Raw genomic sequence first — 20378 nt, 5'->3', positions numbered from 1 at the left:
ATCCCATAAGTACGGATGAAATCCGTGTACTTGTCATATTGTAAAAGAAATACATTTATCAGGTAAGAATACATTTCCTTTTTTCATTAAAAAGTTACCATAAGTTTGTATCAATCAGCTTGAGCTGGTAAAGTAGGATGTTAAAGGGATAGGAAAGTTAAAATGTAACTTGTATGATTCATTTTAAGACACTTTTAAATTCACTTCTATTTTCAAATGTTCTTTATCTCTTGGTATCCCTTGTTGAAAAAAAGAATACTCACATAACCTACACTAGTGGGAGCTAACTGCTGATTGGTGCCTTCACACATTTGTCTCTTGTGATTGGCTAACTAGATGTGTTCAGATAGCTGCCAGTACTGCAATGCTGTTCCTTCAGCAAAGGATAACAAGAAAATGAAGCAAATTTTATAATAGAAGTCAATTTAAATGTTGTTTTAAAAATTGTATGTTCTATCCAAATCAGGAAAGAAAGATTTGTGGTTCCCTGCCCCTTTTAATATAATAGGTGTTTGCGTAGATATTTAAAGATAATAGTATTATGGAAAATTATAACTTTAAAGAACTACAGCCTTCCATCTGTGTGATGTCCTAACTACAGTCATTCAGTACCCCAGGACTCCCATTGAAGGTATTCTTTTATCACACTTGCTGTTTTTCTCTTAACTTTTTTCATTGACCTTAAGTAAACCGATTCTATAACAAGGATGCAGCAAATATTATTCTGGAAAGTATTAACCAACCTTTTTATGTTTATGGAGATCTTTCACCTAGTTACCCGAAAATATATGAACTTCAAACCATTTTGTTACAGAACTAAACTTTTGGACAGAAGTTATTTCAGAAACACTTTATTTTAATGACTTCCTGGTGAAGACTGTAATCAGACTTTCTCTGAATACCTACCATATATGGTTCAAATGTTGCATGGCTAAATTAGCAGATCAATCCTGTCAATAACACACTGGTCCTTTCCAGTAGACTTATACAGGGAGTGCAGAATTATTAGGCAAATGAGTATTTTGACCACGTCATCCTCTTTATGTATGTTGTCTTATTCCAAGCTGTATAGGCTCGAAAGCCTACTACCAATTAAGCATATTAGGTGATGTGCATCTCTGTAATGAGAAGGGGTGTGGTCTAATGACATCAACACCCTATATCAGGTGTGCATAATTATTAGGCAACTTCCTTTCCTTTGGCAAAATGGGTCAAAAGAAGGACTTGACAGGCTCAGAAAAGTAAAAAATAGTGAGATATCTTGCAGAGGGATGCAGCACTCTTAAAATTGCAAAGCTTCTGAAGCGTGATCATCGAACAATCAAGCGTTTCATTCAAAATAGTCAACAGGGTCGCAAGAAGCGTGTGGAAAATTCAAGGCGCAAAATAACTGCCCATGAACTGAGAAAAGTCAAGCGTGCTGCTGCCAAGATGCCACTTGCCACCAGTTTGGCCATATTTCAGAGCTGCAACATCACTGGAGTGCCCAAAAGCACAAGGTGTGCAATACTCAGAGACATGGCCAAGGTAAGAAAGGCTGAAAGACGACCACCACTGAACAAGACACACAATCTGAAACGTCAAGACTGGGCCAAGAAATATCTCAAGACTGATTTTTCTAAGGTTTTATGGACTGATGAAATGAGAGTGAGTCTTGATGGGCCAGATGGATGGGCCTGTGGCTGGATTGGTAAAGGGCAGAGAGCTCCAGTCCGACTCAGACGCCAGCAAGGTGGAGGTGGAGTACTGGTTTGGGCTGGTATCATCAAAGATGAGCTTGTGGGGCCTTTTCGGGTTGAGGATGGAGTCAAGCTCAACTCCCAGTCCTACTGCCAGTTTCTGGAAGACACCTTCTTTAAGCAGTGGTACAGGAAGAAGTCTGCATCCTTCAAGAAAAACATGATTTTCATGCAGGACAATGCTCCATCACACGCGTCCAAGTACTCCACAGCGTGGCTGGCAAGAAAGGGTATAAAAGAAGAAAATCTAATGACATGGCCTCCTTGTTCACCTGATCTGAACCCCATTGAGAACCTGTGGTCCATCATCAAATGTGAGATTTACAAGGAGGGAAAACAGTACACCTCTCTGAACAGTGTCTGGGAGGCTGTGGTTGCTGCTGCACGCAATGTTGATGGTGAACAGATCAAAACACTGACAGAATCCATGGATGGCAGGCTTTTGAGTGTCCTTTCAAAGAAAGGTGGCTATATTGGTCACTGATTTGTTTTTGTTTTGTTTTTGAATGTCAGAAATGTATATTTGTGAATGTTGAGATGTTATATTGGTTTCACTGGTAAAAATAAATAATTGAAATGGGTATATATTTGTTTTTTGTTAAGTTGCCTAATAATTATGCACAGTAATAGTCACCTGCACACACAGATATCCCCCTAAAATAGCTATAACTAAAAACAAACTAAAAACTACTTCGAAAACTATTCAGCTTTGATATTAATGAGTTTTTTGGGTTCATTGAGAACATGGTTGTTGTTCAATAATAAAATTAATCCTCAAAAATACAACTTGCCTAATAATTCTGCACTCCCTGTAAAAACAATACATAGTGTCATATCATTTTTTTTAATTTATTTTTTTAACCACTGCAGAAAGCTTTATTAGAACTATAATCCGAACAGTTGCAGCCATATTTGGTTTTCAGTTTTGCAGTTCACATATACAGTTTTGCTCATAAGTGTACATACCCTGGCAGAATTTATGATTTCTTGGCCATTTTTCCAAGAATATGAATAACACAAAAACTTTTCTTTCACTCATGGTTAGTGTTTGGCTGAAGCCATTATCAATCAACTGTGTTTACTCTTTTTAAATCATAATGACAACAGAAACTACCCAAATGACCCTGATCAAAAGTTTACATACCCTGGTGATTTTGGCCTGATAACATGCACACAAGTTGACACAGGGGTTTGAATGGCTATTAAAGGTAACCATCCTCATCTGTGATCTGTTTGCTTGTAATTTGTGTGTGTGTTTATATAAACGGTCAATGAGTTTCCGGACTCCTGACAGACCCTTGCATCTTTCATCCAGTGCTGCACTGACGTTTCTGGATTCTGAGTCATGGGGAAAGAAAAAGAATTGTCAAAGGATCTGCGGGAAAAAGGATGTTGAACTGTATAAAACAGGAAAGGGATATCACAAGATATCCAAGGAATTGAGAATGCAAATCAGCAGTGTTCAAACTCTAATCAAGAAGTGGAAAATGAGGGGTTCTGTTTGATAACATAATGCATTCATCTTGCCATCAATTCTGACCAAATTTCCTGTGCCTTTTGTAGCTCACACATCCCCAAAACATCAGTGATCCACCTCAGTGTTTCACAGTAGGAATGGTGTATCTTTTATCATAGGCCTTGTTGACTCCTCTCCAAATGTAGCGTTTATGGTTGTGGCCAAAAAGCTCAGTTTTGGTCTCATCACTCCAAATGACTTTGTGCCAGAAGGTTTTAGGCTTGTCTCTGTGCTGTTTGGCATATTGTAAGCGGGATACTTTGTGGCATTTTCGTAGTAATGGCTTTCTTCTGGCGACTCTACCATGCCGCCCATCTTTCTTCAAGTGCCTCCTTATTGTGCCACACCACATGTCCTGTATTTCACCTGAAGTTATTTGTGTTTGTCTTTGCATCCCAAACAATTTTCCTGGCAGTTGTGGCTGAAATTTTAGTTTGTTTACCTGACCGTGGTTTGGTTTCAACAGAACCCCTCATTTTCCACTTTATTAGAGTTTGAACACTGCTGATTTGCATTCTCAATTCCTTGGATATCTTTTTATATCCCTTTTCTGTTTTATATAGTTCAAATACCTTTTCCCGCAGATCCTTTGACAATTCTTTTGCTTTCCCCATGACTCAGAATCCAGAATAGTCTGTGCAGCACTGGATGAAAGATGCAAGGGTCTGTCAGGAGTCAGAAATACTTGTGGGTATTGATTTCCCCCCCACACACACACACTCATATGAAAAGACCCATTACATTACCAGGAGTCTGTAGACCTCGGCATACTTCTAAATCTTTGGGGTTTGGTTAGGAGTCTGAAAATCAGAACAAGGTTATTTAAAAATAAGCAAAACAATAAATTTTTTACAAAAACACTCCGATGGGCTATATAAGTTGGTCATCTACAAAACATTTATGCAAAGATTTTTGATAGTTCAGCCACCCTGTTACCACTATTTGGGGCACTGTTTTTTATATTCTGGTGGTCCCAACATAAATGTACCTATTTATATTTGAAATAATTTTCAGTGAGTAGACTGTTACTGATTTGTTTAAAGTATAATAGCAAGCCCAAAAGATTCAGGAGCCAGACATTTTTTAGTGGCTGCACGATTGATAAATATATAAAACTGTCCCATAAACCATACACAGACAGAACTTCAGCAGAGTACCAGGTCCCCAGGCAGATTAACCCTGCAGGGCCCAAAAACAGGACTCAAAGCAGAAATATATATCCTATACCAAACAGTACTGTGTAGTATACAGGTAATTGTAGTAACTAGAAATGGACAGCCAAACCTTTTTCCTCTAGGTCAGACATCCTTAAACTTGGCACTCCAGAGGTTTTGGAACTACATTTCTCATGATGCTCAGCCAGCATGTTAGCATTCCTTTAGTGCAATGTTCTAAACAGCAGTCCTAAAGTACCCCCAACAGGCCAGGTTTTCATTAGAGCTGAACTAGTGCGCAGGTGAAGTAATCAGCTGATCAGTGACTATGGTTACTAACCTGCTCTCACCCATCAGCTGATTACTTCACCTGTGCACTGGTTCAGCTATAATGAAAACCTGGCCTTTTGGGGGTACTTAAGGACCATGGTTGAGAAACACTGCCTTAGTGCATAGTCAAATGGTTTCCTATTGGAAATATGAACTATGGCTGAATTAACAATTTAGATGGTTTCAAAGCTCTCAAATATTATTTGGAGGTTTTAATGAAGTAAGGAAGTCTGATTATTTTTTTTTGCAGACTTGGTTTGAAAATTATTTCTGGTGAGAACAAGAATACATTTCCCTAGACTGTCACTTTAGGAATTAGAAACTTTACTTAATTTCCTCCTTTATCATAAATAAGTGATAAGAACTGTTCTGTTTTATTCTTTGAAATATTTTTTTAACACCATAATTCTACAGTTAGTTGTAGTAAGAAATGTAAAATGCTTTTAGTAGCCAGAAGAATGTCAGAGAAACATATTCAATATTTATTTAGCCTGGAATGCATACTAATACTTCTGAAACAAAATTATCTATTGCATTTGCTAAGTTAAGATATTGTCATTAAAGGGATATAAAACCCATTTTTTTATTTTGTGATTCAGATAGAGCATGCAATTTGAAGCAACTTTCTAATTTACTCCTATTAATTTTTCTTCTCTTTGCATCTTTATTTGAAAAGCAGAAATGTAAGCATAGTAGCCGGACCATTTTTGGTTCAGCACCTGGGTAGGGCCGGCTCCTAAGCTTACATTCCTGCTTTGCAAATGAAGATACAAAGAGAACTAAGGAATTGATAATAGGAGAACATTAGAACGTTGCTTAAAATTGCATTTTTTATCTGAATCATGAAAGAAAAAAATTTGGGTTTCATATCCCTTTAAGCTTTATAAGTCCAGCTAGTGTAATCACATTCTTGTAAAATTGCAAGCAGCATTTTGGATGAAAAATCTGGAAAACTCATCTGTCACCATCTGTCGTTTTTTTTCTATGGGATTTTAAGTTGGTATAAAAATAACTTTATGATCTATTTTTTTTTTTGTTTCAATTCTATGGTCTCTTTAAATTTTCGGTTACCATGGGCCAAAGAGCAAGTATATCACGTTGGATAGGTAGTGCTTACTTAGGGGTAATGAAATAACTGCTTTCTTTGTATAAAGAAACATATTTCAAGTTTGCAGCCTTTTAACATATTAAAATTATGTTGCTATATGTTATTTGTAGGTGATTAAGAATAATCTAAATCCTTCTTGGAAGAAGTTTAGTGTCCCATTGCAGACCCTTTGTGGAGGTGACGTGAACAAACCCATCAAGGTAAGGGGTGGGAAACAAGTATTAGAAAATGGCAGGGGTCAGCAAGATAATACAAAATAGCTTCTATCTTTCACCAGCTTATAGATCTGTGTGTGAGATTGTGTACTTAAAGACAAGGTAAGATTTAATATATGATGCTATAGCAATTCATTAAAATATTGTAATATCTCTAACCCCCAAAATAGAATACAAAATAGTTTAAAAACATACGGCTAGATTACAAGTTTTGTCGGTAAAAACTTGCGGAGCCAACGCTCCTTTTTTTTTCCAGTGCTCACTTTAAACAACGCTGGTATTACAAGTTTTCTGAATGGCTGAATGGCATACGGTAGCGGTAAGCTGGAAAAACGTGCTTGTGCACGATTTCCCCATAGTATAAAATGGGGCTGAGCTGGCTGAAAAACAACCTAACACCTGCAAAAAAGCAGTTCAGCTCTTAACGCAGCCCCATTGTTTCCTATGGGAAAACACTTTCTAAGTCTACACCTAACACCCTAACGTGAACCCGAGTCTAAACACCCCTAACCTTACACTTATTAACTTCTTATCTGCCGCCCCCAACATAGTCGCCACCTGCATTATATTATTAACCCCTAATCTGCCGCTCCGGACACCGCCACCACCTACATTATCCCTATGAACCCCTAATCTGCTGCCCCTAACATCGCCGACACCTATATTATATTTAATAACCCCTAATCTGCCGCCCCCAAAGTCGCCGTCACCTACCTACAATTATTAACCCCTAATCTGCTGCCCCAACGTCGCCGCTACTATATTAAATGTATTAACGCCTAAGTCTAACCCTAACACCCCCTGACTTAAATCTATTTTTAATAAATCTAAATAAAATTTCTATAATTAAATAAATTATTCATATTTAAAACTAAATACTTACCTATAAAATAAACCCTAATATAGCTACAATATATCTAATAGTTACATTATAGCTATTTTAGGATTTATATTTATTTTACAGGCAACTTTGTATTTATTTTAACTAGGTACAATAGCTATTAAATAGTTAATAACTATTTAATAGCTACCTAGTTAAAATAATTACAAAATTACCTGTAAAATAAATCTTAACCTAAGTTACAAATACACCTAACACTACACTATCAATAAATTAAATAAATTAACTACAATTATCTAAAATAAAATGCAATTAAATAAACTATTACAAGAAAACAAACACTAAATTACAAAAAATAAAAAAATATTACAAGAAGTTTAATCTAATTACACCTAATCTAAGGCCCCTAATAAAATGAAAAAGTCCCCCAAAATAATAAAATTCCCTATCCTAAACTAAATTACAAAGTAATCAGCTCTTTTACCAGCCCTTAAAAGGGCTTTTTGCAGGGCATTGCCCCAAAGAAATCCGCTCTTTTACCTGTAAAAAAAAAAAAAAAAAAAAATACAATACCCCCCCCCCCAACATTACAACCCACCACCCACACACCCCTACTCTAAAAACCACCCGATCCCCCCCGTTAAAAAAACTTAACACTACCACATTGAAGAACACCCTACCTTGAGCCGTGTTCACCCAGCCGGGCACCGATGGGGCAGAAGAGGAAATCCGGCCCGGCAGACATCTTCATCCAGGCAGCATCTTCTATCTTCATCCTTCCGGAGCGGAGCCATCTTCTATCCAGCCGACGCGGAGCCATCCTCTTCAATCAAAGTCCTAACGAAGAATGAAGGTTCCTTTAAATGACGTCATCCAAGATGGCGTCCCTCGAATTCCGATTGGCTGATTGGATCAGCCAATAGAAAGCGGGGTCAATTCTATTGGCTGATCCAATCGGATTGAACTTCAATCAGATTGGTTGATTTAATCAGCCAATCAGATTTTTCCTACCTTAATTCCGATTGGCTGATAGAATCCTATCAGCCAATCGGAATTTGAGGGACACCATCTTGGATGACGTCATTTAAAGGAACCTTCATTCTTTGTTAGGACTTTGATTGAAGAGGATGGCTCCGCGTCGGCTGGATAGAAGATGGCTCCGCTCCACTCCGGAAGGATGAAGATAGAAGATGCCGCCTGGATGAAGATGTCTGCCGGTCCGTATGTCCTCTTCTGCCCCATCGGTGCCCGGCTGGGTGAACACGGCTCAAGGTAGGGTGATCTTCAATGGGGTAGTGTTAGTTTTTTTTTTTTAAGGTGGGATCGGTGGGTTTTAGAGTAGGGGTGTGTGGGTGGTGGGTTGTAATGTTGGGGGGGTATTGTATTTATTTTTTATTTTTTTTTACAGGTAAAAGAGCGGATTACTTTGGGGCAATGCCCCGCAAAAGGCCCTTTTCTCTTGTTAAGTGTATCCAGTCCACGGATCATCCATTACTTGTGGGATATTCTCCTTCCCAACAGGAAGTTGCAAGAGGATCACCCACAGCAGAGCTGCTATATAGCTCCTCCCCTCACTGCCATATCCAGTCATTCTCTTGCAACTCTCAACTAAGGTTTTATACTTAGTTTATTTCTTCAATCAAAAGTTTATTTTTAAATGGTACCGGAGTGTACTGTTTATCTCAGGCAGTATTTAGAAGAAGAATCTGCCTGCATTTTCTATGATCTTAGCAGAAGTAACTAAGATCCTTTGCTGTTCTCACATATTCTGAGGAGTGAGGTAACTTCAGAGGGGGAATAGGGTGCAGGTTTTCCTGTAATAAGGTATGTGCAGTTAAAATATTTTTCTAGGGATGGAATTTGCTAGAAAATGCTACTGATACCGAAGTAATGTAAGTAAAGCCTTAAATGCAGTGATAGCGACTGGTATCAGGCTTATTAATAGAGATACATACTCTTATAAAAGTGTATTTTAAAACGTTTGCTGGCATGTTTAATCGTTTTTTACATATGTTTGGTGATAAAACTTATTGGGGCCTAGTTTTTTCCACATGGCTGGCTTGAATTTTGCCTAGAAACAGTTCCCTGAGGCTTCCCACTGTTGTAATATGAGTGGGAGGGGCCTATTTTGGCGGTTTTTTTGCACAGCAAAAATTACAGACAGACATCCAGCTTCTTCCTGCATGATCCAGGACTTTTCTGAATGGCTCAAAAGGCTTCAAAAGTCGTATTGAAGGAGGTAAAAAGCCACAGTAGAGCTGTGGCAGTTGTTGTGACTGTTTAAAAAACGTTTTTGTCATTTGTTATTCCGTTTTTGGTATTAAGGGGTTAATCATCCATTTGCAAGTGGGTGCAATGCTCTGCTAACTTGTTACATACACTAAAAATGTTGTTAGTGTAACTGCATTTTTTCACTGTTATTTCAAAATTTGGCAAAATTTGTGTTTCTTAAAGGCGCAGTAACGTTTTTTTATATTGCTTGTAAACTTGTTTTAAAGTGTTTTCCAAGCTTGCTAGTCTCATTGCTAGTCTGTTTAAACATGTCTGACACAGAGGAACCTACTTGTTCATTATGTTTGAAAGCCATGGTGGAGCCCCATAGGAGAATGTGTATTAAATGTATTGATTTCACCTTAAACAGTAAAGATCAGTCTTTATCTATAAAAGAATTATCACCAGAGGGTTCTGTCGAGGGGGAAGTTATGCCGACTAACTCTCCCCACGTGTCAGACCCTTCGCCTCCCGCTCAGGGGACGCACGCTAATATGGCAGCGATTACCTTGCAGGACATGGCTGCAATCATGAATAATACCCTGTCAGAGGTATTATCTAGATTGCCTGAATTAAGAGGCAAGTGCGATAGCTCTGGGGTTAGGAGAGATACAGAGTGCGCAAATGCTGTTAGAGCCATGTCTGATACTGCGTCACAGTATGCAGAACATGAGGACGGAGAGCTTCAGTCTGTGGGTGACATCTCTGACTCGGGGAAACCTGATTCAGAGATTTCTAATTTTAAATTTAAGCTTGAGAACCTCCGTGTATTGCTTGGGGAGGTATTAGCTGCTCTGAATGACTGTAACACAGTTGCAATTCCAGAGAAATTGTGTAGGCTGGATAGATACTATGCGGTGCCGGTGTGTACTGACGTTTTTCCTATACCTAAAAGGCTTACAGAAATTATTAGCAAGGAGTGGGATAGACCCGGTGTGCCCTTTTCCCCACCTCCTATATTTAGAAAAATGTTTCCAGTAGACGCCACTACACGGGACTTATGGCAGACGGTCCCTAAGGTGGAGGGAGGAGGGAGCAGTTTCTACTATCCCGGTTGAGGACAGTTGTGCTTTTTCAGATCCAATGGATAAAAAATTGGAGGGTTACCTTAAGAAAATGTTTATTCAACAAGGTTTTATTTTACAGCCCCTTGCATGCATTGCGCCTGTCACTGCTGCGGCGGCATTCTGGTTTGAGGCCCTGGAAGAGGCCATCCAGACAGCTCCATTGAATGAAATTGACAAGCTTAGAACGCTTAAGCTAGCTAACTCATTTTGTTTCTGATGCCATTGTTCATTTGACTAAACTAACGGCTAAGAATTCCGGATTCGCCATCCAGGCGCGTAGGGCGCTATGGCTTAAATCCTGGTCAGCTGACGTGACTTCAAAGTCTAAATTACTCAACATTCCTTTCAAGGGGCAGACCTTATTCGGGCCTGGTTTGAAGGAAATTATTGTTGACATTACTGGAGGCAAGGGTCATACCCTTCCTCAGGACAGGGCCAAATCAAAGGCCAAACAGTCTAATTTTCGTGCCTTTCGAAATTTCAAGGCAGGAGCAGCATCAACTTCCTCCGCTTCAAGGACTGTTGCTCATTCCAGACAGGCCTGGAAACCTAACCAATCCTGGAACAAGGGCAAGCAGGCCAGAAAGCCTGCTGCTGCCCCCAAGACAGCATGAAGGAACGGCCCCCTATCCGGAAACGGATCTAGTGGGGGGCAGACTTTCTCTCTTCACCCAGGCGTGGGCAAGAGATGTTCAGGATCCCTGGGCGTTGGAGATCATATCTCAGGGATATCTTCTGGACTTCAAAGCTTCTCCTCCACAAGGGAGATTTCATCTTTCAAGGTTATCATCAAACCAGATAAAGAAAGAGGCATTCCTAAGCTGTGTGCAAGACCTCCTAGTAATGGGAGTGATCCATCCTTTTCCGCGGACGGAACAAGGACAGGGATTTTATTCAAATCTGTTTGTGGTTCCCAAGAAAGAGGGAACCTTCAGACCAATCTTGGATCTAAAGATCTTAAACAAATTCCTCAGAGTTCTATCATTCAAAATGGAAACTATTCGGACCATCCTACCCATGATCCAAGAGGGTCAGTACATGACCACAGTGGACTTAAAGGATGCCTACCTTCACATACCGATTCACAAAGATCATCATCGGTTCCTAAGGTTTGCCTTTCTAGACAGGCATTACCAATTTGTAGCTCTTCCCTTCGGGTTGGCCACCGCCCGAGAATTTTTAGAAAGTTTCTGGGCTCTCTTCTGGCGGTTCTAAGACCGCGAGGCATAGCGGTGGCTCTGTATCTAGACGACATCCTGATACAGGCGTCAAGCTTTCAAATTGCCAAGTCTCATACAGAGATAGTTCTGGCATTTCTGAGGTCGCATGGGTGGAAAGTGAACGTGGAAAAGAGTTCTCTATCACCACTCACAAGAGTCTCCTTCCTAGGGACTCTTATAGATTCTGTAGAGATGAAAATTTACCTGACGGAGTCCAGGTTATCAAAACTTCTAAATGCTTGCCGTGTCCTTCATTCCATTCCACGCCCGTCAGTGGCTCAGTGCATGGAAGTAATCGGCTTAATGGTAGCGGCAATGGACATAGTGCCATTTGCGCGCCTGCATCTCAGACCGCTGCAATTATGCATGCTAAGTCAGTGGAATGGGGATTATTCAGATTTGTCCCCTCTACTAAATCTGGATCAAGAGACCAGAGATTCTCTTCTCTGGTGGCTATCTCTGGTCCATCTGTCCATGGGTATGACCTTTCACAGGCCAGATTGGACGATTGTAACAACAGATGCCAGCCTTCTAGGTTGGGGCGCAGTCTGGAACTCCCTGAAGGCTCAGGGATCGTGGACTCAGGAGGAGAAACTCCTCCCAATAAATATTCTGGAGTTAAGAGCAATATTCAAGGCTCTTCTAGCTTGGCCTCAGTTAGCAACACTGAGGTTCATCAGATTTCAGTCGGACAACATCACAACTGTGGCTTACATCAACCATCAAGGGGGAACCAGGAGTTCCCTAGCGATGTTAGAAGTCTCAAAGATAATTCGCTGGGCAGAGTCTCACTCTTGCCACCTGTCAGCGATTGACATCCCAGGCGTAGAGAACTGGGAGGCGGATTTTCTAAGTCGTCAGACTTTTCATCCGGGGGAGTGGGAACTCCATCCGGAGGTGTTTGCTCAACTGGTCCATCGTTGGGGCAAACCAGAACTGGATCTCATGGCGTCTCACCAGAACGCCAAGCTTCCTTGTTACGGATCCAGGTCCAGGGACCCGGGAGCAACGCTGATAGATGCTCTAGCAGCTCCTTGGTTCTTCAACCTGGCCTATGTGTTTCCACCGTTTTCTCTGCTCCCTCGACTGATTGCCAAAATCAAACAGGAGAGAGCATCGGTGATTCTGATAGCGCCTGCGTGGCCACGCAGGACCTGGTATGCAGACCTAGTGGACATGTCATCTCTTCCACCATGGACTCTGCCTCTGAGGCAGGACCTTCTAATACAAGGTCCTTTCAATCATCCAAATCTAATTTCTCTGAGACTGACTGCATGGAGATTGAACGCTTGATTCTATCAAGGCGTGGCTTCTCCGAGTCAGTCATTGATACCTTAATACAGGCTCGGAAGCCTGTCACCAGGAAAATCTACCATAAGATATGGCGTAAATATCTTTATTGGTGTGAATCCAAGAGTTACTCATGGAGTAAGGTTAGGATTCCTAGGATATTGTCCTTTCTCCAAGAGGGTTTGGACAAAGGCTTATCAGCTAGTTCTTTAAAAGGACAGATCTCTGCTCTGTCTATTCTTTTGCACAAGCGTCTGGCAGAAGTTCCAGACGTCCAGGCATTTTGTCAGGCTTTGGTTAGGATTAAGCCTGTGTTTAAAACTGTTGCTCCCCCGTGGAGCTTAAACTTGGTTCTTAAAGTTCTTCAGGGAGTTCCGTTTGAACCCCTTCATTCCATTGATATTAAACTTTTATCTTGGAAAGTTCTGTTTTTGATGGCTATTTCCTCAGCTCGAAGAGTCTCTGAGTTATCTGCCTTACATTGTGATTCTCCTTATCTGATTTTTCATTCAGACAAGGTAGTTCTGCGTACCAAACCTGGGTTTTTACCTAAGGTGGTTTCTAACAGGAATATCAATCAAGAGATTGTTGTTCCATCATTGTGTCCTAATCCTTCTTCAAAGAAGGAACGTCTTTTAGTCCGTGCCTTGAAGTTTTACTTACAGGTTACTAAAGATTTTCGTCAAACATCTGCCCTGTTTGTCGTTTACTCTGGACAGAGGAGAGGTCAAAAAGCTTCGACAACCTCTCTCTCCTTTTGGCTTCGGAGCATAATACGCTTAGCCTATGAGACTGCTGGACAGCAGCCCCCTGAAAGGATTACAGCTCATTCTACTAGAGCTGTGGCTTCCACCTGGGCCTTTAAAAATGAGGCCTCTGTTGAACAGATTTGCAAGGCTGCGACTTGGTCTTCTCTTCACACCTTTTCAAAATTTTACAAATTTGATACTTTTGCTTCTTCGGAGGCTGTTTTTGGGAGAAAGGTTCTACAGGCAGTGGTTCCTGCCTTGTCCCTCCCATCATCCGTGTACTTTAGCTTTGGTATTGGTATCCCACAAGTAATGGATGATCCGTGGACTGGATACACTTAACAAGAGAAAACATAATTTATGCTTACCTGATAAATGTATTTCTCTTGTAGTGTATCCAGTCCACGGCCCGCCCTGTCCTTTTTAAGGCAGGTTTAAATTTTAATTAAACTACAGTCACCACTGCACCCTATGGTTTCTCCTTTCTCGTCTTGTTTCGGTCGAATGACTGGATATGGCAGTGAGGGGAGGAGCTATATAGCAGCTCTGCTGTGGGTGATCCTCTTGCAACTTCCTGTTGGGAAGGAGAATATCCCACAAGTAATGGATGATCCGTGGACTGGATACACTACAAGAGAAATAAATTTATCAGGTAAGCATAAATTATGTTTTTAAGGGCTGGTAAAAGAGCTGATTACTTTGTAATTTAGTTTAGGATAGGGAATTTTATTATTTTGGGGGGCTTTTTTATTTTATTAGGGGGCTTAGATTAGGTGTAATTAGATTAAACTTCTTGGAATATTTTTTTATTTTTTGTAATTTAGTGTTTGGTTTTTTGTACTATAGTTTAGTTTATTTAATTGTATTTTATTTTAGATAATTGTAGTTAATTTAATTAATTTATTGATAGTGTAGTGTTAGGTGTATTTGTAACTTAGGTTAGGATTTATTTTACAGGTAATTTTGGAATTTTTTTTAACTAGGTAGTTATTAAATAGTTATTAACTATTTAATAGCTATTGTACCTAGTTAAAATAAATACAAAGTTGCCTGTAAAATAAATATAAATTCTAAAATACCTACAATGTAACTAATAGTTATATTGTAGCTATATTAGGGTTTATTTTATAGGTAAGTATTTAGTTTTAAATAGGATTAATTTATTTAATTATAGTAATTTTATTTAGATTTATTTAAATTATATTTAAAGGGACACTGTACCCAAAAATTTTCTTTTGTGATTCAGATTGAGCATGAAATTTTAAGCAACTTTCTAATTTACTCCTATTATCAAATTTTCTTCATTCTCTTGGTATTTTTTTTTTTTAAATGCAAGAATGTAAGTTTAGATGCCGGCCCATTTTTGGTGAACAACCTGGGTTGTCCTTGCTGATTGGTGGATAAATTCATCCACCAATAAAAAAGTGCTGTCCAGAGTACTGAAACCAAAAAAAAGCTTAGATGCATTTTTTTTTTCTTCAAATAATGATAGCAAGAGAACGAAAAAAAAGAGTAAATTAGAAAGTTGCTTAAAATTTCATGCTCTTTCTGAATTACAAAAGAAAAAAATTGTGTTCAGTGTCCCTTTAACATAGGGGGTAGTTAGGGTTAGACTTAGGTTTAGGGGTTAATAACTTTATTATAGTAGCAGCGATGTTGGGTGGGGAGATTAGGGGTTAATAATTGTAGGTAAGTGGCGGCGATGTTAGGGACGGCAGATTAGGGGTTAATAAAATTTATTATAGTGTTTGCGAGGCGGGAGGGCGGTGGTTTAGGGGTTAATACATTTATTATAGTGGCAGCGATGTCCGGTCGGCAGATTAGGGGTTAAATAATTTTATTATAGTGTTTGTGATGTGGGGGGCCTCGGTTTAGGGGTTCATAAGTAGTTTATGGGTGTTAGTGTACTTTGTAGCACTTTAGTTAAGAGCTTTATGTTCCGGCGTTGGCCCATAAAACTCTTAACGACTGACTTTTATATGCGGTAGGAGTCTTGGAGATAGACGTAAGGGGATTTGCGGTATGGAAAAGTCGCGGGGAAAAAAGTGAGCGGTACACCTGTACCTGCCAGACTTGTAATACCAGCGGGCGTTAAAAAGCAGCGTTAGGACCCCTTAACGCTGCTTTTTAAAGCTAACGCAAAACTAGTAATCTAGGCGATAGTTTTTTGTTTTTTTTAATTAGTGTAATTATACAGTACAAAGCAAGGCTTTGGTGTTAGAATAGTCATGTCAGAAGCAAGTTTAAAGGGACACTGAACCCAATTTTATTTCGTGATTCAGATAGAGCATGCAATTTTAAGCAACTTTCTAATTTACTCCTATTATCACATTTTCTTCATTCTCTTGGTATCTTTATTTGAAAAGCAAGAATGTAAGTTTAGTTGCCGGACCATTTTTGGTGAACAACCTGGGTTGTTATTGCTGATTGGTGGATAAATTCACCCACCAATAAACAAGTGCTGTCCAGCAATTGGCTGTCTTAGCTTAGATGCCTTCTTTTTTAAATAAAGATAGCAAGAGTACGAAGACAAATTAATAAGAGTAAATTAGAAAGTTGTTTAAAATTGCATGCTCTATCTGAATCGCAAAAGAAAAAAATTGGGTTCAGTGTCCCTTTAAACTGAGTCAGTCAGTAATGATATACTGACTCAAATATTAAATATGAAGATAATTTTTTATGAGGACATGAAAATCCAAAATTTCACATCAAGCATATTAAGGAGCACTATTTAAACATGTAAAAATATATTTGCATGAAATGGTTAAGTTCAAGCTGTTTGTTTTGATTTTGCACACAAGTAGTGCACACTGATTGGTGGGAGCGCATACACATGTATAACTCGCAGGGCCATACCCCACAAGTATTAGACCAAAATAGTTAACATTTTCAGCAAAGGCGCATACATTTTTTTTTTTTTTTTTCTAAATACAAAATACTCTAGATAACAAAACTCCCATTTTCTTCATAAATGTAGAGTCCACAGCTGCATTCATTACTTTTGGGAAATAAGAACCTGGCCACCAGAAGGAGGCAAAGACACCTTAAATACTCCTCCCACTCCCCTCATCCCCCAGTCATTCTTTGCCTTTCATCCCAGGAGGTTGGCAGAGAAGTGTCAGAATTACTTTGTCTCTTATGGAGGGTAGTACTCTTCGACATGGGACAGGAGTTTTAAGTAATCCTATCGGTCTCTCAGTGAGGGCTTGGATGTCCGGAGATGCAGGGAGAGTCTTTTTGCGAAACCATCCCGACTCATGTTAACAGCTCCTCAAGAAATTGGCGGTGTCTATCTTCGCTCCGCTGCCTGCTTTCTTCTCTTAAGTCCATGGCGGAGGCGATGCTACTATCTGTAACACTTGAAGGGCCGTGTTCCTGTTCCACAGCGTAAATTCCGGTAAGATAGTTTAATTTTACTTTTGTCATGATTGTTTTGTATTACATATGTTTTCCCGAGAGGCTACCACCTTACGGGACTAACTTAATATAAGGGTCTCAGTGAGGCGCATTTTGTATATTGGAATCAAGGGTCATATCTCCTGAGGGGGGTTATTGAACAGGGGGGAGGTTTAATCATGTTTATGTGATTCGACCTGCTTATGCGTAGTGTTAGTTACGCTCATGGCTTGTGGAACATAACGACCTTTGGAAGTGATGCAGCCTTTACGGTCGGGCATGTTGTTTTTTTCTGGACTGTACGGTTCACCTTGTGACCGGGCGTGGTCATGTTTTTGACTCTCCATTTCCACATTCCTAGCCCTGTGGCGACGGAGAAATTCGGATCTGCTGGTATTGGGCTCTTAGGAGGTGGTGAGTGCCCCAGCCATTGGGGGTGTAAGGTGCCGTTTACGTTTTGGGTCCAAATCTCGTATCAATATCCTAGTTATGGAGGAGTCTGATTCTGTGGAGACGGACGTCTGTTTATTTTCTACTCCGTGCGCAGAATGCATATTGCCCCGGGTAATACTAGCCTATCAGTTATGTTCTGTATGCCGTATTAGAGTGCTCAATTCCTCGGGATCGGGGAAGGAGCTGCCGAGTCATCCTCCTCTGGGGCCTCTGTCCTTCGAGTGGCGATTTCCCTTCCACCATCACTTACTACACATGCAGGTAACCCAAAGTTTGCTTCCACTTCTCTGGAAGGTAGCTTATTCCCGCCAGGTGTTTCGGCACATTGTCGCATGTCCATAATTTTGGCACTAGCACGTATGCAACTTCCAGAAGTTGGTTTTTGATTCTGTTTGTGTTCCGTTATCCAAGGCTCTTCAGGCATAAGTTGGCCTGTTCAGCTCTCTGGGGGGATGACTGTCCCTGAGGTTTTGGGGTCGGCCTTCGAGGCCGGAGTCGTCCTTCGCTCCAGCGGGGGTATGCTGCGCTTTTCTGTATAGACTGACTAGTCTTCATGTTCTTTTGAGGCACACTTTGACCTTGTCGGAAGATCCTATCCTTACTGGATCTGAGACTTCTCAGTCTGCTTCTTGAAATAGCTTGCAGAAATAGACATAAGGGGATGAAGTAATCTTCTTGTCTTGTTATTGAGTACCTTTTACCTTTTTGAGATTGGTAGAACAGGGTATGTCTGTTCTACTTAGGCGATAAATCTGCGGGTTGCCTTATCCTTTATTTTAATAACGCTCATTTTATACTTCCTTCGGGAAGTTTGTCTGGAATCGAATGTTTGATCGCACTGTTACTTCTAAGGAAGTTTAAGGACGTGTTTAGTCCTATGTGTTTCTGCTTCCTCCTCTCGGGGGCATTCTATACGTCCTTGACAGGAATAACCCTTGGCTTCAGGCTAGTCCTGATTGGGTTCTTTCCTGAGGCCTAGTTCAGACACGTGGCGCCTTTTCTGCCTGGCTGGTCTGGTTGGGCGCTGAGTGCCTCACATTATTGTGGTGTTCTTGTTCTCTTTACAAGTTTCAGTTTATTCTGAGTGGACCTGAGGGTTTGTGAGGCTTGAGGGATTGGTTCAGTCCTTATTGACCTCTCCAGCTGGCAGATGCCGGCGAGGTAGCTCAGTTGGTAAAACGCTCTGACTACTAGGCCTGTTCAAAGATCCTAGGGCCACAGGTTCTGTCCCGGCAGGGCCGACTCAGCTCTTCATCCTTCTGACGATACATTGAGTACCATTCAGATTGGGTAATAATCGCAACTATTACTATTCAGCTGCCAATTTGGTTCATCCAGGAGCGGGCGCTGGAAAAGCGCCCACTGGAAGAAGGGCGCTATAAAAATACTAGTTTGAATCTCATGATTCCATCTTTGTCGTGATGTGGAGTGTTCCTCCCTACGTTGGTTGGAGGTTGAGAGGATTTCAGACCTCCTTGCCGTCAGTTCGGCGGTCTTGCTCTTGGATTTGTCCTTTGTTTAGATTTTTCCTTTTTTGAAGTTTTCCTCTTCGGATGAGACTTCAGGAATTGTATGTTGCCACTTAGCTGTCTTGGCCGCCTTATGGAAAGTCCTTGTGGCTTTTTCCTACTTCGGGATTTAAGTTGTTCCCTATAAGGGATGGTAGGCTGTGCTGTCTCCTCCTCCAAGCTTCACTTAGGGGTTTTTTATACCAGGGTTTAGGATGCTGTGCATTCTTTTTCCTTGGGTATGGTCCTCTGATACTCCGGAGGGGATTATGGAGACTAGCCCTTGTTTTGCTCACTCTTCGGGTGACCTTGTCCTCGATGTTCTTCTGGGCGTTGTTTTATCGCCTTGGTGGGCTCTAGGCCACTTGTGAGACCCTATCATACTTTAGTTCCCTTTGGAGTGTCTTCTTCCCTTTTTGGGATTTCAGAGTGGGATTTGTTCCCGTTTTCCGGGTTGGTCCGGTTATGTTCCTTGGGAAGTTCCCTGGAACAATCTGGGACTCAGGCCTATAGCTTTTCCTCAGGCCTACAGTTTTGTTGTGGATCTTCTTGATGTCCGGCAGACTTACGATCCTGTGGCTGGTTCGGTGCAATCCAGTTTTTCCAGGGTACACAGGCTATGACCTTCAATCTAGAAGGCTTGGCTAGGATTCCTGTGCCCTTCTTTCTGAGGTATGCTCTACTCCCTTTTTGGGGAGTTCCTCGATGTTCATCTATGACATCTAGATGATTTAATTTGGAATGGCTTCATGTCTTATGAGCTTGTGTGCTGTTCCTTCTGTACTCTCCCCTTCGGGGGAGGGGGGGTCGTTTGTCCTTATGGGAGTGGGGTTTCCTCTCTCTAGAGGTTGGTTGTCCTGCCCTGTGTGCAGGTTGTTGGAACAGGAGTTTTTTATCCTCTAGAGGAGAGCCTCCGTTCTCTGGGGATCTGTTTCCTCTGGGGTGAGGATGTCTCCGTGTTTGAGACTGTCATGGAGTGTCGTGCTGGGGCTTCTGAGGCTGTCTTGCATTTTCTCTGTTCCTCCCCTATGGATTCACTTGGACTTCCTATTGTGCTTGCCTTCTGGGTTTGCTGCACGTAAATCGGTTTCTGAAGACTTCAATTTTTTGAGTTCATTGAGGACTCTGTCTTCAGTTTTCTTTAGGGTGCGGTTACACTATCTTGTGGAGAAGTTCTTCTCTGTGTCAGATTGCTGGTTTTAACCTTTGTGGTTTCTGTACATTTGGTGTTCCGGGACTATCTTGTGGAGAAGTTCTTCTCTGTGTCAGATTCCTGGTTTTAACCTTTGTGGTTTCTGTACATTTGGTGTTCCGGGACTATCTTGTGGAGAAGTTCTTCTCTGTGTCAGATTCCTGGTTTTAACCTTTGTGGTTTCTGTACATTTGGGGTTCCGGGACTATCTTGTGGAGAAGTTCTTCTCTGTGTCAGATTCCTGGTTTTAACCTTTGCGGTTTCTGTACATTTGGGGTTCCGGGCGTTGCCTTCCCTTGATATCGCATCTGGCTTCGGTCTATGTGAGT

At 40.9% G+C, this 20378-nt stretch overlaps 2 protein-coding genes across 3 annotated transcripts in view; one reads left to right on the top strand and one right to left on the bottom strand.

Annotated features, from left to right (window-relative positions):
• The window catches only part of LOC128644684 (copine-1), a gene marked incomplete at its 3' end in the record, with an annotated part of 137667 nt that overhangs the window by 46753 nt on the left and 70536 nt on the right, over positions 1-20378 (bottom strand). The window lies entirely within an intron of this gene.
• LOC128644685 (copine-1) overlaps positions 1-20378 on the top strand; it is a gene marked incomplete at its 5' end in the record, with an annotated part of 29910 nt that overhangs the window by 6251 nt on the left and 3281 nt on the right. For both annotated transcript variants that reach the window (XM_053697196.1, XM_053697197.1), the window contains 1 exon segment: positions 5958-6047. In XM_053697196.1, coding sequence (XP_053553171.1) covers positions 5958-6047 — 90 coding nt within the window.

This window comes from Bombina bombina, unplaced genomic scaffold (genome assembly GCF_027579735.1).
Source record: "Bombina bombina isolate aBomBom1 unplaced genomic scaffold, aBomBom1.pri scaffold_871, whole genome shotgun sequence".
Classification (NCBI taxonomy): domain Eukaryota; kingdom Metazoa; phylum Chordata; class Amphibia; order Anura; family Bombinatoridae; genus Bombina; species Bombina bombina.
This window is presented reverse-complemented; position numbering and strand designations above follow the sequence as displayed.